The 16,493-nt window shown below is 33.2% G+C and overlaps 1 protein-coding gene across 2 annotated transcripts in view; it reads left to right on the top strand.

Annotated features, from left to right (window-relative positions):
• Positions 1-3,265: 3,265 nt before the first annotated feature.
• The window catches only part of LOC106461345 (ras-related and estrogen-regulated growth inhibitor-like), a 28,836-nt gene continuing 15,608 nt past the window's right edge, over positions 3,266-16,493 (top strand). Inside the window, exons 1-2 of one of the 2 annotated variants that reach the window (XM_013921166.2) lie at positions 3,266-3,405; positions 12,780-12,948. In XM_013921166.2, coding sequence (XP_013776620.2) covers positions 3,397-3,405; positions 12,780-12,948 — 178 coding nt within the window. In that variant the 5' untranslated portion in view covers positions 3,266-3,396. Of the gene's footprint in view, positions 3,406-12,767; positions 12,949-16,493 lie in introns of both variants that reach the window. The other variant, XM_022388617.1, reaches the window with a different exon arrangement.

The following is a 16,493-nucleotide window of genomic DNA, read 5'->3' as shown; positions in this document are numbered from 1 at the left end:
AGATAGACTGGTCAGACTGTCTTTATTCTCTCAATATGTATTCCAAGTTGTTCAACTCTTTGGAAGTGTTGTTCCAGACTGACAAGAACTCAAGTTACTTAGTTAAAATGGGTAACATCAGATTTACTCAAAGTGACTAGCTCTACCCACGTGAATAGTCATTTCCATCAGAAAATAAGGGGAGTTCTAACATCAATATATTAACTGACTTACCATTGGAGAACATTGCTGTTGACTTTTATGTGTACGTGCAACTTTATAGCCACAATAGCTTTAGACAGACCAGGTGTTATCTCAAAGGAATGACAAAGTAGAAAGATAGCTAGAATTAAAGCATCTTAACAGCTTTCTTGATCACGTGGTATGTGAAAACTGTACAAACCTAGAATATCAGAAAATATTTTGAAAAAGTTTGAATTAAGTAAGATGAGAGGAAAACATGGTGTGCCTGCTTACCACAATGATAGTAGTTTTTCATCAAGTATTGGTGTTAAAATTGTTAACTTTTAATTTTGTGAAGAATGAGTAATCCTTTTTTTTTTTTACAAAATACAAATGAATAATGAGTATCCTCTTTGATGTATGGAAGTTGTCTGAAATATTTTCTTTATCTTGAATAATAACCCATGGAGAATGACTGAAAATCTAAAGATGCTTTTCGCTAACTTTTGTTTCTTTGTTTGTTGTTAACATGGGCGTCTGCAGAAATTTGTCTAGGGGGGGGGGGCAAGGTAGAGTGAAATTGTGAATTGAATAAAACATTCATATGCATATGCCGAAGGAATAAAGAAATACTTATGTTTCTCATTTTCCAGGTGAAGTAAGTGTTGATGTCGAATGGTTTCTTCCACCCGTTCTCCATACAATTGCTAGATGTCGCAACTTCCGTTCTTTTTTGTTTGTTTTTGAAGTAATGGTGTTCTATCGTCGTTTTGTCAATTTGATTATCATATATTTTTCTCGCTATAATCAATGACAGTAGTTATGCCAAGAGTTATACGACTTATATCAGTGTAACATAAACTTTCTTATGTGTTGAATGAAATGAAATGATTATTTGGAAAAGCCAAAAAATGTCATTAACAGCGATAGTATTCAACTGATGAAACAATGTATTTGTATAGCAATAAGTTTGGGACTTACAATGCTTAAATTCAGGGTTTGATTCCCCGCTGGGGACAGAGCGGATACTACAATTTGGCTTTAATCTAAAATAATCAACTACCAGTTCATTTCATTATAAGTAATATAGTTTCAACATTATATTTAATTAGCTATGCTCATTACTAGGTATGCGTTTTTAGTTCTCATCATTGAAGATAGCTTGCTTTGATCAAATATAAGTATTGTTAATAGTCCCTAGCTAAGTCTACGGATTTAAAACGCTATAATAACGGGTTTGATTCCCCTCGGTGGATACAGCAGATAGCCCGATGTGGCTTTGCTATAAAACACACAGTATTAATAAACCAAAATTTATTTTCAGTACTAAGTTAGAAGGCGAAATCTTAAAACTATTGCTTTCAGTTGTTAGTGAAATTATATAATTAATGGATATTAATTAAAGGTTTTAGTTGACATGCACATAATATTGCATATTCACATTTTAATCATCAATACGCCACTACTATGTTTGTTGTATCCAATCCAGCCTGACGAGCCCTGACATTGGCGAAAGACCTCGTCGGTACTGAATAAATCAAACGTAGTGTAATTGACATTTTATAACATGTTCTCCTTTGCTTTCACTCATGAATTCTTAGAACTGCTGCTGATCGACCGGGGAACATTTTCAAATATTAAACTACCAGAGGTGTTAATAACATTTCATATATTCATGGTCATTCAATAGAATGACTAGATTGCTGTTGTCGTAATTTTTATTAATAAGATTGTCTTCCAGTGGCTCAGCGGTATGTTTTTTTGTTGTTGTTGTTGTTTTTGAAGTTAAGCACAAAGCTACACAATGGGCTATCTGTGCTCTGCCCACCACGGGTATCGAAACCCGGATTCTAGCGTTGTAAGTCCGCAGACATACCGCTGTGCTACTGGGGGGCTCAGCGGTATGTCTCCGAACTTACTTAACCTCAAACAAGCGAATCTAATTAATAATAATATTAAGTATATACAGCTCATGTTTATGTAGTAAAAATATAAAATGGTACTACAAATAATAGATAAATCAAAAGTATTGCACATTCGTTACAAAGATATGTTTATAAATGAATATTAATTAAACAGAATAATAGTCTATATTTTTCCTGTTCTATTATGAGCGTGAATGTTTTATAAATTGACTTGCTTTGGGCAATTGACTCAAAACCATTTGAAACATTTAACAAATAACTTGCTCGTCGCTCACGATTTTTTCATTTCATTTTTTTTAGTTTAAACATTTTACTTCATATTTCTTTTGAAATCGAAGGTGTGCAAAAAATATTGAAATAAAAGCGGTTACATTGGTTTCGTACAGTATTAAAGTATTTCTGTATGATAAGTGGCGACATCTATCCAATAAATCATGTATACAAAATTAGCGGGTTTGAAAATGTTATGTTGGTCGCTTGTAATAACTGTTATGATGGAAAAAAATACTCCATTTGGTACCGTTTCCGTGTCTTTTATGAACATTTTTGAAGATGCTCTATGAAAAATCATGTTTTTTTAGAGGTAATCCATGCATTTTATGAAAATTACCAGCCGATTGCGGGTAAAATGTTCACGTTTTCCTTCTTTTCATAAAGTTCGACTTTAAATGTAGGTAAAGTGATGTTCTCTAGCAAACGTATGCAATTAAAATCGCGACTGACAACAAAATATAATCTGGGTTACGAAAAGGGTTACCTAAAGATTCATCATCGCGTCGACGTTGTTATGGTAACGGAATGATAGCTGAATGCATGCCAGGAAAATTGATCAACAGCCGGGCTTGGGAACTAAAGAGTGATTTGCACAGCAATAAAGCTCGACAGAGCTTGCGGAATGAGCGAGTGTCTAAGAAACAGTATCGTCGTACGCCCGATACAGTCCATTCCAGCACTGTTGTCTTATTGTCAATTATTGTTTGTATTTCACTGGCTCATCTTTAAAAATATAGTTCAGTAACAAAATTGAATAGTAATACCCCTCCTGTGAAAATTATCACAGTATTTAGCGATAAACTGGCAGATTTTCGAAACTTATTACGGGTTTTCTAACTGGGTATATTGAGTAATCTTTAGGACATTACTTACTTTTAAAGTTTCAAATGAAACTAAACTTTAAATATATAAACATTTAAATATTAAAATTTAGAAAAAAATCTACATATTAGATATAACTCCACAAATCTAAATGTTCGTATAAAAAGCTACTGACAAAAGCACTGAACAACGCTAAGAAAGTCTACTTCAACACATGCCCCAGGTAAGAAATATGTTTCAGAGTCAGTTTGTTATATGTTTCTTTCAGATTGTATAATATTGTATTATTGACAGATCGAAAAGATTAATCTGCATTAAAATATGACGGTTATTTCTATCAAGATTGGAAAGTGGTTTAATTAATGTAACGATTCCCACTCGTTATTATATTATATTGTATCTACTACTAGCCTAATTCGTCTAATAAATTTATTTCGAGCTGAACAAAATATAAATGTGTGTCATATACTGTTAAAGTTGAAAATGTATTTCTCTGAATTACAGCTGTATTCATCGTTTCATTTTATGCTAAATATAACTAATAGTAAACTATAATTCGTTACATATAAACCCGGATTCCCATAGCATACTTTCTGTACGTATAAAGCATGGTTCTGTTTGGTTCTCACTTATCACAACATTTTATTATCTGTGCATATAACAACCGGATTCTGGTTGTTTTTCATAATATAATCAGTTTTACTATCTCTTCATATACAATCAGGATTCTTGTTAGTTTTTATAACATTATTCTTTCTTTACGTATAAAATTTGGGTTCTGGTTTGTTCTCATAACAATATATTTTTAGTACATATAAAGCCTGGTTTCTGGTTGGTTCTGATTACATTATACTTACTTTCTACTAAAAGTTTCAGCAAGCTTCTCTTCATGCTTGAACTATTTATAACGACTATTAGTCATACAGTAGAAATGGTGGTTTCGTCACAGTTTCTGTAGACTATTCAGTTAGAAATACACTAATTATCTTTAGTGTTTAGTTGATACTAATGGGATTTAAGTGTCTAAACAAACCGGCTTGTTTTTGCAGTTGCTATTCTACATATTTCGGATTCTATCTTTAACTGTTTCTTTTTCTGTTTCAGATGTACCTTCAATGACGTATTTGTAGTTGTTACCCATTTTTTTTTATCCAAATCAAAAATCTATTCATAAAAATTACTACAACTCTAGTGTTTTCTCTTAGATTTATAAGCCACGAGCTTGTGTACATGTTTGTTAGACTACTTCAGTTATTTCCTCGTTAGTCGTCAAACAAAAAAAAAGAATTAAGATCAGCAACCAGAGCAGTATGGCCGACATCGTTCTAAAACTTTTTTTTAAAATTAAGTATTTTATATCAAGTTTATTGGAGAAAACTTACAACAGTATTGTCGTCTGTTTATTGGAGTAGTGATAAAGTTGCTATAGAACTAAAAATAAATTAAAATTTTATAGATTGTTTGTGTAACTTGGAATGTCATATCAAAACGGCAAATTCAATTGTTTATCATACTCTAAAACTTTGATGTACTGGCAAGTGAGCATTTTATTTTAATTCCTTACCCAAGCCTGGAATATCCAGGTGGTTAGAGCGCTAACTCGCAAACATGCTCATCCTTTCAGCCGTGGGGGCGTTACAACGTTGCGATATATCCCACTATTCGTTGGTAAAACCCAGGTGGTTAGGGCGCTAACTCGCAAACATGCTCATCCTTTCAGCCGTGGGGGCGTTATAACGTTTCGATGTATCCCACTATTCGTTGGTAAAATAGTAGTCCATGAGTTGGCGGCGGGTAGTGATGATGAAGTGCCCTCCTTCTAGTCTTTCACTGCTAAGATAGCACTCGTTTGGCTTTGCGCGAAATTCAAAACAAATCCAATTCTCTACCCATACACAAAATTTCCTGTATACGAATTTTAAATCAGAAGCAGCTTTTTATTTGTATATATAATTAGATGCAGCTTCAACTGGTGATGTTATAGAAATTTTGTATATAAGAATCAAAAAGTAGTAAAAATTTTATCATGTAGTATTATAGAACATTACGCATATAAAAAGCTGAAATGAGACGCAGTTTTACCTACTAATGTTATATAAGATATTTTGTACATATAAATCCAAAATTAGACCGTAAGAAATATATAGTAGTGGTGTCATAAGATATTGTTGTTGTTTTTTTACTTCAGCATTGTATATGATATTAGTGTATTATCAGATTCAGATGACTCTAAAAATATAACTTTTAATAAGAAAAAATCATTAAAAAAACTCAACTGGAGTAATCAGCAACCTTTTTCTTTTGCTTAATTTGAGAATTCTGAGCAGTTATTTGTTTGATGACAAGCTGGAAGAAATTGTAAAGGTGCCCTAAAAATGTTTTTAACAAGGGTTAACACATGTCCCTTTTAGTTATTACTTGGCCCGGCATGGCCAGGTGGTTAGGGCGCTCGACTCGTAATCTGAGGGTTGCGGGTTCGAATCCCCATCACACCAAACATGCTCGCCCTTTCAGCCGTGGGGGCGTTATAATGTGACGGTCAATCCCACTATTCGTTGGTAAAAGAGTAGCCCAAGAGAAGGTGGATGGTGATGACTAGCTGCCTTCCCTCTAGTCTTACACTGCTAAATTAGGGACGGCTAGCGCAGATAGCCCTCGTGTAGCTTTGCGCGAAATTCAAAACAAACAAACAAACAAACAGTTATTACTCATCAAAGAAGATGACGGTAATGAAAATGTTGGTGTATTCCAAACTTACTACTACAAGTTTTTGCTTGTATTATCATGAACAACAGCTTTAACATAAGCAGCAATTTATATGCTGACCTAACTTCTTTAATTTGTGGCCTTCGTTTATGAACGACCAAGTTCTCTATAATAGAAGGCTTTGTTCGTCACTAGGCCTTGTTCAGTCTTAAAGTAATCTGAATAGCCGACTACAACAAACTCGTCATGGGCGTGTCCAATAACTTAATTTATCCAGCGTTCATATTTTTGCGTTTTCTTTCAATCGCGTTAGCAGCTTTCTTGTAGTGGAACAGATTTAACCTTGCTTGGAGCAACGACAAGTAAATTAATAAACTACGAGTAAAATACGGTCATTATCTGAAAAAATTATACAAACAACATCCTGGTTTGAAAATACATAAATATTTGCTCAGCCATTCAACTAAAAATTCCTTACTATTATTTTATATTTACTATAAATATTAACATTAGTGTTTTTATATATTATCTACCCATCGCTTGTGTTTGTGTATTTCTCAAATTTATTATTTATAAAGTTCGATTCCCATGGCACCCCCTGCAAAATTTGCCCTAAGTCGTTAATCCGGCTTTGTCTGTAGGCTTGCTTATTTATAGAAAATGTAATGAACAGCAACATACAAATAACTTAGAAAACATATAACAGAAGTTTGAACACTTTTGCTTTGAAAGAATCTGTTCCTTATTGCCACGAGTCATTGCCCAGGAGATTCAGATAAAATACATATGAAATACAATTTTTTGGGACTAACTGAAAGGCATGTGGAAGCAAAAAACAACTACAGTCTAGTCTGAATTTTGACACCGGCGTTGGGCCTCTTGCATCCATTGCTTCACTAACTTTCGGCGTTTAACGTCAAAGCATTGAAATAATCTAAACAAGTACTCCAAACTTGACTGATCAATGTCAATTTTAGTTCCATTCCTTAACATCAAACTTAGCTAAACTGAGACCTGACATATATCGAAATTGCACTATGTAAGATTAACGTATTTTATTAATTACAAATTACTGCCTTATCAAAATTGTGTATAACAGTAAGTGATGCCACAAATTGAACTGTTAGTGCATTAATTTGCTATTGCTATAGACATGATCAATAAAGGCGTTTTTCATGGAAACAGAAAAATAGTATTGTATTGTTGTCGAAATATATGTAATTCTAATGAAGGTATAAAAGCAACTTTCATGTGTTTGTGAGGTTAAAATGTACATTTAGTACACTGGAAACTTACTGTGTCGAAAACGTAATAAAATATAATAGCGTAGGGCTTTCGATGATGGGTCTTTTAAAATATCTAATGAAAATAATTCAATAATTCAACGTCTATTGGACGTGATTTTATATATATATATGTATTAGACTTTATATCTTCCTTTAATGGTTCTATAAAATTAAACACTTGTACATCGCCGTAACTTGCTGTAAGCCTACGTTATAAATGATGTTAACTAATGTAAAACAAACCAATTTCCTTGTACAAGGTAACCACGATAGCTAAGACACTGACTGGTTCACCCTCTATCTTAAAAAAAACAATCACAAAAACTACACTTTCTTAACTATGTCGTATGTATATAATCTACTTTCTGATATATTAGAAAATTTTATGTCACATTCTTAGAACTTTCTAATAATTGTTCTAGTTCTGTCTTATTAAACCTTTTAATCATAAAATTATCATTAAAACCCGCAGCTTCTTCTAGCTAACATTTAAATTACAATATTTAAAATATAACTTATAACAAAAGTTATGAAAAATATAAACCTGTATGGCTGCACCATGGTATTGTAATAGTGTATTAGAAATTTTAAAATTGACTTATATTTCACCAAGCCCACATTTATGAGGTATCTGGTTTTTCATATGGATTTCTTCATCATAACGTGCCCGCCAGTGGCACAGCGGTATGTCTGCGGACTTACAACGCTAGAAACCGTGTTTCGATACCCGTGGTGGGCAGAGCACAGATAGCCCATTGTGTAGCTTTTTGCATAACTTCAAACAAACAAACAAATCATCATAACGGAGTTTCAGCCTTATTACATAGAATCGTCAAATTTGCTGCTAATTCGATATCTATAAGAACACAACTAAGAAAATTTACTGAGCTATTGACAATAAAACTATTGGACAGATTTGTAGTAACTCCTTCATTCTTCCTTAGTCTTGACTTGTTTTGTACCACATACACTCCATATATATATAATTAGCAGGACCGCAGTGATTCTACCGTTTTTCTGGAAGATGAACCTTATCATCTTGCATTTTGGGATTTAACATAAGCAAAGAGAAGGAAGTTTCCATGTTGCTAATAAAGCATTATATAGTGGAAGATAAATGTGCAAAACCGTAAATCTAGAATTAACGCCAACAATGGGGATTTTAAGGTGTAGATCGAATCGGTGTAATCTGATTGATATCCGCTTCACTATGTTGTTCCTTTAGGCGAAATAATTCCATGGACTCAAACATGTCAAATTTGACTTTTTACTACCATTAAGTTCTGATTATTTGGTGTAACGTACTGTTAATGAAAATGAAAGAAAAGTGGACCAGTTCTCGTGTGTTGACAAGCTTATAGCTGGATATTGGAACGCTAAAACAGAAGTCTTAAACCTGTGAATTATAGAACGGTATTTTTTTTTCCAAATCGCTTTTGATTCTTACTCATAATCCATTCATCCTCGTGATTTTTAGTACATACCTATCTATTATATATATATAGGCTTGTTTCTGGCTTGAAAAAAGAGCGTTTGCTCGAAACGTCGCCAAAAAGATTAATTATTACCATTGTTTTGTAAAGGTGATTTGTCTCCAAAAGTCTAATTTCTTTATTTTATCACCTTCGCATTTTTTATAATTTTTATATACCATCATATCTGAATATGGAAAGATATATACGCTTTACTCCATTGATAGATATTTCTACAGTACTTAGCGAACGATTTTCCCAACTTATTTTTTTTACGTGAGATCCAAACCCAAAACGTCAGCTACGTCAAACAAAACTAGCTTAATTAGCAGGCTTTACTCTTTGTCGATACATCATAAATTGAGTTACTGATCAATTTCCTAGATGTTTCTTAAGCTCTTAACTCTGATGTCATTTGCCATACAAATTGATCAGCCTTTCATAAACACATTTGTTACGAGAAACAAGATCAGAAAGAAAGAAAAAAAAACAACTTAATGTAGATGCTCACAACCTTAAAGGCTTGTGCTCAGCGCTAAGCTTTACGTAAGCATGTGGCAAATCTAATATCAAGAGAAAGCATTCTGCAAACGGTAGAAACAACTTGAAAATCATGCATGTGATACACCAGCATCAGTATTTTTCTAAAATCTCTTTTGATGTGATTTATCATTACTATTATCTCGGTTTCGAATATAATCGTTTTTGTTTTTTTTTTGTTTTTTTTGCTATAACTCTTGATTCTGTGTAACCAAATACTCCTAGGTAACTTATGCCTCTTCTACTAAGTTTGACTTATCTCTAGGAAAAATAATAATAAAACTTAGTGACGCGCATTAATCGAAACGCGTATTTTTCCAACCCCATGCACTAAACTGGAAACAAAGCTGCCTTTAAAACTACACTAGCTTTGAAAGAATATGAAGTTTTACTGAACTGCTTCAAAATTAGTGAATACTTGAAAATACGATTGAAATCAAATTATTAATTACTAATTTTCCTTTAGCATTAAAGACCGTGGTTTTTTAACATTATTAAAGACAGAAATTTATTTTCAGTAAATTGTTTAACTGGTTAATAATTAATGTTTCATATGCCAATTTAAGACACCTTCTGAGAATATAACTGATTCTAAGTATATCATTATTTAATATCGTTAAATCTACAAGTTAGTTTGTAGATTATTCTTCATATAGATGCCTCATTGAATTACGTGTCCTACAGATGAGAGGTTTTTCTTACTGAACAGAAAAAAATGTATTTCTATACAGCGAACAACAATAATGGTGAAGTTGTTGACATTCAGCCAAATAGGTGCTTCTAGTATTATAAGTAATAGTTAGGCCAGATACTGTTCTTGTGCTTCTGTGTGTGTTTAGGTTTTATAGGAAATTCATTTAACTCTGCATGTTCCATGTAAAATAAGGCCGAGCAGTTAATATAAAAACTACAAATACTATATTCATAGTAATATCTGCAGTTTAACAGCTGAACACTAACTTGTTCTTTTGTTTTTTTACCAGACGTGTATAAGGGTTGTACAGAGAGAAACAAGGTTTTAAACCAATCATATCACATTACAATCATATTAGCAACCAGACACGATACTACCCAACATATTTTCCATGGAAGGATGAAACATCCCCCCCCCCCCTCTTCCCTATTGACAAATGCTGGTGTGGTATTGTAAATCTAATTGAGTACAGTTGCTTCAAGAATAACAGTTGTTGGTAGTGTTGTTCACAGATACCGTGTTTAACCCTCATTAGCACAACTTTCAAAAGTTACATTGTGGAATACCTGGGGTTCAACCGAAACCCAGCACAAAATTACCATAATAGTAAGATCTGGATTGGAATTCCAAAAACCAATTGCATTACAACTTTTATTAGGGTTAGCGTACAATGTGAAAAACATAAAAATATATGTATCCTAGAGAAAATATGTTGACAAAGAAATTACAAAATTACATCATTCCTCAGTATACAAATAAGTAGTATTAAACCATTCCTTAAACATACAGTGTATCAAAATATGCCGAAGTTATATTATACTTCTATGTTCATGTCGTTGTCCACCAATATATGATGAGATTGTGTACGTTGTGGGTCACCTGGGGTCCGACGAGACCCCAACACAAATGTACCCTTATAGTAGGCTATGGATTGAAAATCCAATAAGTAGGTTATTTACAACAATTATCAAACAAGGTTTCTATAAAATATGGCATTATAAGCTGTCATTACAGAGAATACTTGTTGAGGAATGAGATGCTCATACATGCTTACCACAATAATGTTATAAGCAAACATATCCGATGATACTGTACTAGTTATCCTCTATAACAGCCTATATAGTGAAACAAACGTTTAAAACTTTGTTTCATATGCTATAGGGTGAACTGCTTGTATAGTGATAGTCAATGATAGTATGGGGTCCGAGTGGACCACAGATAAATATTAGATTATAACTACGTAATCCGTTCGCCTGTTTCGGAAACAGTAGTGTCATATTGATCCATGGTTTCTGCTTGACAATTACATGAATTAGTATAAATTTGTGATTGTTATGTAAAAAGATATACAACCGAGAATGTTGTTGGGGTTCATGTGGACCCCAGGTGTACTGATGAGGGCTAAGAGGACAAGACTATGTGTATGTAGGGGAGGAACTTCTCAGTTGCAATTATAGCTCGTTTCATAAAATCAAAGTCACGTTATAACCATCAAATATAAACCAACGGCATTGAGGATATGGGAATTACTTCTCATTATAGTCCTCGTTCAAGTATGATACTTTGTGTGATAATACATACCATATAATATCTCTGGCAGCGAAAGTACACCGGCTTATTAACCCCGTCATTCTTCAGCCACAGTTTACTAATATCCAACGTTTGGTACAGAAAAACCTGTTTCTTTCTTAACGCTTTACACAAGTTTTCTCCGTCAGAAATAAACTGCGCGAAGACAAGTATCAAAATAAGCAATAAGACCGATTTTGTTGTTTAAGACTCACAACGTAGGTAGATTAATATATGGAATTGTAAAAAGACTTTTGTCGACGTTAAAATACTTTTATTGCGAACTTTCGGCCCTCTTACCGGACCCTTCATCGGGAAACAACGATTGAGAAAAGTCCGTTTACAATTCTACATAGATACCGGTTTTCTTGAAATTTGACTTTAAGAACAAAGCTCCATATCTATTTCCAAAGCATTTCAGAGCGAAAACATGTAATTGATGTCTGAATAATTCAAAGGTCAATAAGAAGTAATAGAAATATGAGAAAAAACAAACAGAATAATTGATTTGGTTTGTTTGAATTTCGCGCAAAGCTACACGAGGACTATCTGCGCTAGCCGTCCCTAATTTAGCAGTGAAAGACAAGAGCGAAGGCAGCTAGTCATCACCACCCACCAAGTCAACATTTGGGGTACTCTTTTACCAACGAATAGTGGGACTGACCGTCATATTATAACTCACCCACAGCTGAAAGGGCGAGCATGTTTGGTGAGACTGGGATTCGAACACAGAATAATTGTACATATTTAAATTAAGTATCCAAACTAAGTCCCTTCTGTTCTTGTGTATAGAAAAAAATATCTGAAAAAGCTCTGACAGAGACCCGGTTTTAATATTTTCGATCATGCAGTATGTATATATATAATTAGTATTGTACGTATAAGAGTAAATTTCAAGAAATTATTTAATTGTGTCGTGGAGGTATTTTACAGAAACAAATTAGAGTTTTATCGGAGCAAATGAAATAATGACAATATCCTGAAAGAATTGTGGGGATGTTGCGAAACGCGTCAGCTGAAACTTGGTAGACCATATCACATGTAAATGTGTTTGACAGGTACAAACGTTCAGTGATAATGTCATACTGTAAGTTTTTGGCTTAAAACTACAGTCATCAAGTACTTCTTTAATTTTGAAAACATTTGTTTAGTTCACGTTCAGGTATTATTCTTAACAATTAATGAAAATAAAACAATTTACATAAACTTCGTTGCATTCAATCTTTTTTTTTAATGTTATTTTTGTTTTTCTATTTTCAGTTGGATTTTGTTTATTATTCTTACTACATATTTAACAAAACAAATTTATGAAATGTAGTCCTTGTCAAAGATGCATCATCAAGTTCTACATGATAGCGTTAGTGGAGACTCCTCTCCATCACTCATCTTCCCTCCTCGGTATCCAGGCAACAAATCAGTGTTTGGTAGGCTGTCACAATATGTCCGTCCAAGACCAGTGAAGGTTATGGTGCTAGGCTTAGCAGGAGTAGGAAAGTCGGGTAAGTAGTGTTGTATAATAAAGAAAAACTCTACATTTACAAGTATATTTTCAATTTTAAATCTAGCTAGCATAACTAATATTATTATAGATTTATTATTGCTATTTTTTCATTTCAAATTGATTTATAATTTCTAGTAATACATTCGGTACTGCAGTATAATAGGAAAAATACAAAAAAATCCTCAACAAAACATTTTGTAACTAAATACAATGCAAGTTTCTGATTATATGGAAATGCTAACGTGACTGTTAATGAAAATGAAAGAGAAGTGGAACAGTTCTCGTGTGATGACGGATCTGAAATCCCCTTGGTAGATTCTGTCAAATTTTCCAATTAAACGAAACTGTATTTCTTCCTGTTCCATATTGAAGCTTCATTACAGTTGGTACTGCTTACCACTCTGTCAATCCGAGCTGCCCTTCTTTTCTAACAACTCTTACTTGTCCTATTTCAGTGGATTTTGTTTAAAAGAGTACTTAAATATTTTTAGAATATTTAGAAATTTAATAGCAAACTGTCATCTTAGCTTCAAAATTGTTTTCTTTTACAACCACATGTTTTAAATCTCTCCAAGTAGATAAACATATTGGCAAAGTGAAGTTTGAAAATATATTGAATAACATATGAAAACCATAACGACGAATTTATTTGCTTCAGAAAAATATATGTTAGAAACTGTTATATTTTAATATAGCCATGTTTCTAAACTGGTATAAATAAGTTATTTCAAAATAATAAATAAGGTTTCGTCTTCTTTTAAATCAAAAGATTCCATTTCATCTATTTCAAACAATTAACTAATTAATGTAGCTTGTAACGTTCGCCATATGACGTCAGTACTTCTATTGTAGTGTTTAATAGACAGAGCCAATATATACCGTGAGAGCTAAAGATAATGTTAGCTTCAGATTAGGCTAAAAGTTTAAAAAAGCAGAGGTTAATAACACAAGCTAAACAAAACAAAATAAAAACAGTCAGTATCATATAAATGTCGTTGCGTTTCCGTTGTGTTGTTTGTCATCAGTTGCCAGAGAAAAATTTTCATTGGACAAAACCAGGTTTTAGTTTTCTCTCACAAAGAAAATCCTACTTATCTGAATTATAAAGCACATCGTGATGGACAGAAGTAATTTCAGAATACAAGGTATCTGTGGAATTCAAAGCTGTTTTCTTTTCACGTCTGAACAAGCTGAACAAAAGCGACGAACCAAGAAATGTACAACCTAGAGGAATGATAGTCGTAATGTTCTTCCAAGAATCATCACCTTACAATCATCTGAGCTTTGAGTCAGTAATTAAATTAGCGGAGATGGGCAACACACGGTACATAACGTCGTTCATTCAACAGTTAGTACTAAACCTAACTTTCCTTGAACTTCTTCAGATGGTTCCACCATAATAATATCAGATTGTTCCGTTAGGGGGAATTACTTATGTGTTGCATTATCTAATTGTTTGTCTATTTAACAGTCACAAGTAAGGCAAAGCTTCTCTAAGCACGGGTACACGCACCACAGAATAGGATGAAACAGGCGTCGCAAAGCATATTTCAGTAGAAAAGTTGAGACTACTGTATATTAAAATATATTTGCTATGTATCTTTGTAGATATTATTATCTTTACCTTTAAATTATTTGGTTTTGCAACTAAGTTTAGTCTAGTATATAGTATTCTTATTTGCGCTCATATTTTTCAGATTATATGCCTTAGTTTCGTGTCTGTTAAAGCTATATTTCTTTTTTAATTTATTATTTTGAAATTATTATGCTTTTATTTCAATTTTTTTGATGGGCTTATAACTCTAAAATTCGGGTTTCGATACCCGCGGTAGGCAAAGCACATATAACCTATTGTGTAGCTTTGCGCTTTACAACAAACAAATCTTTCAGTATTTTTCATCTTATACTAAAAATATTTTAAGCATTTAAGTCAGTAAGTCACGTGACAACCACAGCCTATAAAAAGTGACGGTGGAACGGAATAATCCTGAACTAAATTTTGGTATTGTTTGGTGGTACTAGGTAGAGTGATGCCACCGAAAACTGATCGCTTTTGAGATGAGTAGGTAAGTCTATTCTGACGCAAAGTATTCATACACTCAGATCGTGTATTGAAAATTTTCAAGAGGGGGATACCTCTTATAATTAATGAGATTGGTAAACAAAGGAATATGGATCAACTTGGGTTCCCAGAACCATATGGAAAGAGACCTGCAACAAGTCGTGGTAAGCAAATGCACAGTTTTGGAACAGGGGAGAATCCAAGTTCAGTGGCAAAAGTCGTCCACGTGTATACAACACAATGAAGAAGGATCTCCGTTTGAGAAAGCGATACAAGTCAAGTTACGTGTACATATCCAATTAACCATCGCATACTTCAAGCTGCTGCTGGAGAATGAAACATATATTCATTCTATTCCATATGAAAATGTATGGGTCAAATAGACGATCGCAAAACCTGTGGATTCCCTTGCGTTCGGGCAGTTAAAACCATCGTCTCAACATTTTAAATGGAAGACTGCACGGAACGGAAAAGTGACATACGTAACATCCTTTGGACGCACGTTTTTGCAATAGAAGTTGTGCTGCAGGGCAGAGCTATTATCAAGAAACACTGTTTACAGATGGAGCATGACCGGACTTTGCAACATGAACTGTAATGGCATGGTGAGGCTTCAGATTCGTTTTAATATAATGCACTCAGCATCTGTAATATATATATATATATATTTTAAATATTAGTATTAACTTCCGATCAGAGTAAACTACCTACTTAGAGCGAAATAGAAATCAACCTGATATCGATAATGACTTTAACTATCTAATTGTACTTTTCTTACATTTTTGCAAACATTGGCGTTTTTAAAAATGTAATATTCATTATGTTTTGTCTATTTGTGTAATATTTTTCTATTACATTATGTTATATCAAGTTTTGAATGTTTATCTGGATTGAGAGTGGCCTAGTGGTTAGCGTACCCAGGATTCATAGATCGGGTATTGTTGCTACAGAATCGAATTGTACTTCACTCATTTAGGAACGTGGGTACGTTATGAAAGTGACGGTCAAATCGAACTATTCGACTATAGCAACACAAGAGTTTGTGGTAGGTGCCGTAATCTAGCTGCCTTCCTTTTAATTCTTTGCACGAACATAGAAAACAAACCTTTGCCTTTTCTATTGCATTTTTTCGCATTTCCGTGATGGACAGAGCGTCTATTGTGTAGTTTTACTCTAAAATAAATAAACAATTATTTTTAATCATTATTACTTATTATTTTTACCTATAAACGTTTATTAAATAAAAAATAGACATGATTGCATTCATCTGTAAAAAAAAAAAGATAAGTATAAACTGGAAAAACATTTTACATTATGCAACGTTTTTGACAATCGTTCTTCTTCACACAGATGGTTGCTTGTATACATCTGTGCAATTGCTTGCTTGAAACGTTCCTAGAGTAAAAATACTACTAGGTATTATTTACGTTTTTATTTTTACTAAGTTTAATGTGTTTGTTTGTTTTGAATTTCGCGCAAAG

This window comes from Limulus polyphemus, unplaced genomic scaffold (genome assembly GCF_000517525.1).
Source record: "Limulus polyphemus unplaced genomic scaffold, Limulus_polyphemus-2.1.2 Scaffold38, whole genome shotgun sequence".
NCBI lineage: Eukaryota > Metazoa > Arthropoda > Merostomata > Xiphosura > Limulidae > Limulus > Limulus polyphemus.
The sequence above is the reverse complement of the archived record's forward strand: the minus strand, read 5'-3'. Positions and strand labels throughout refer to the sequence as shown.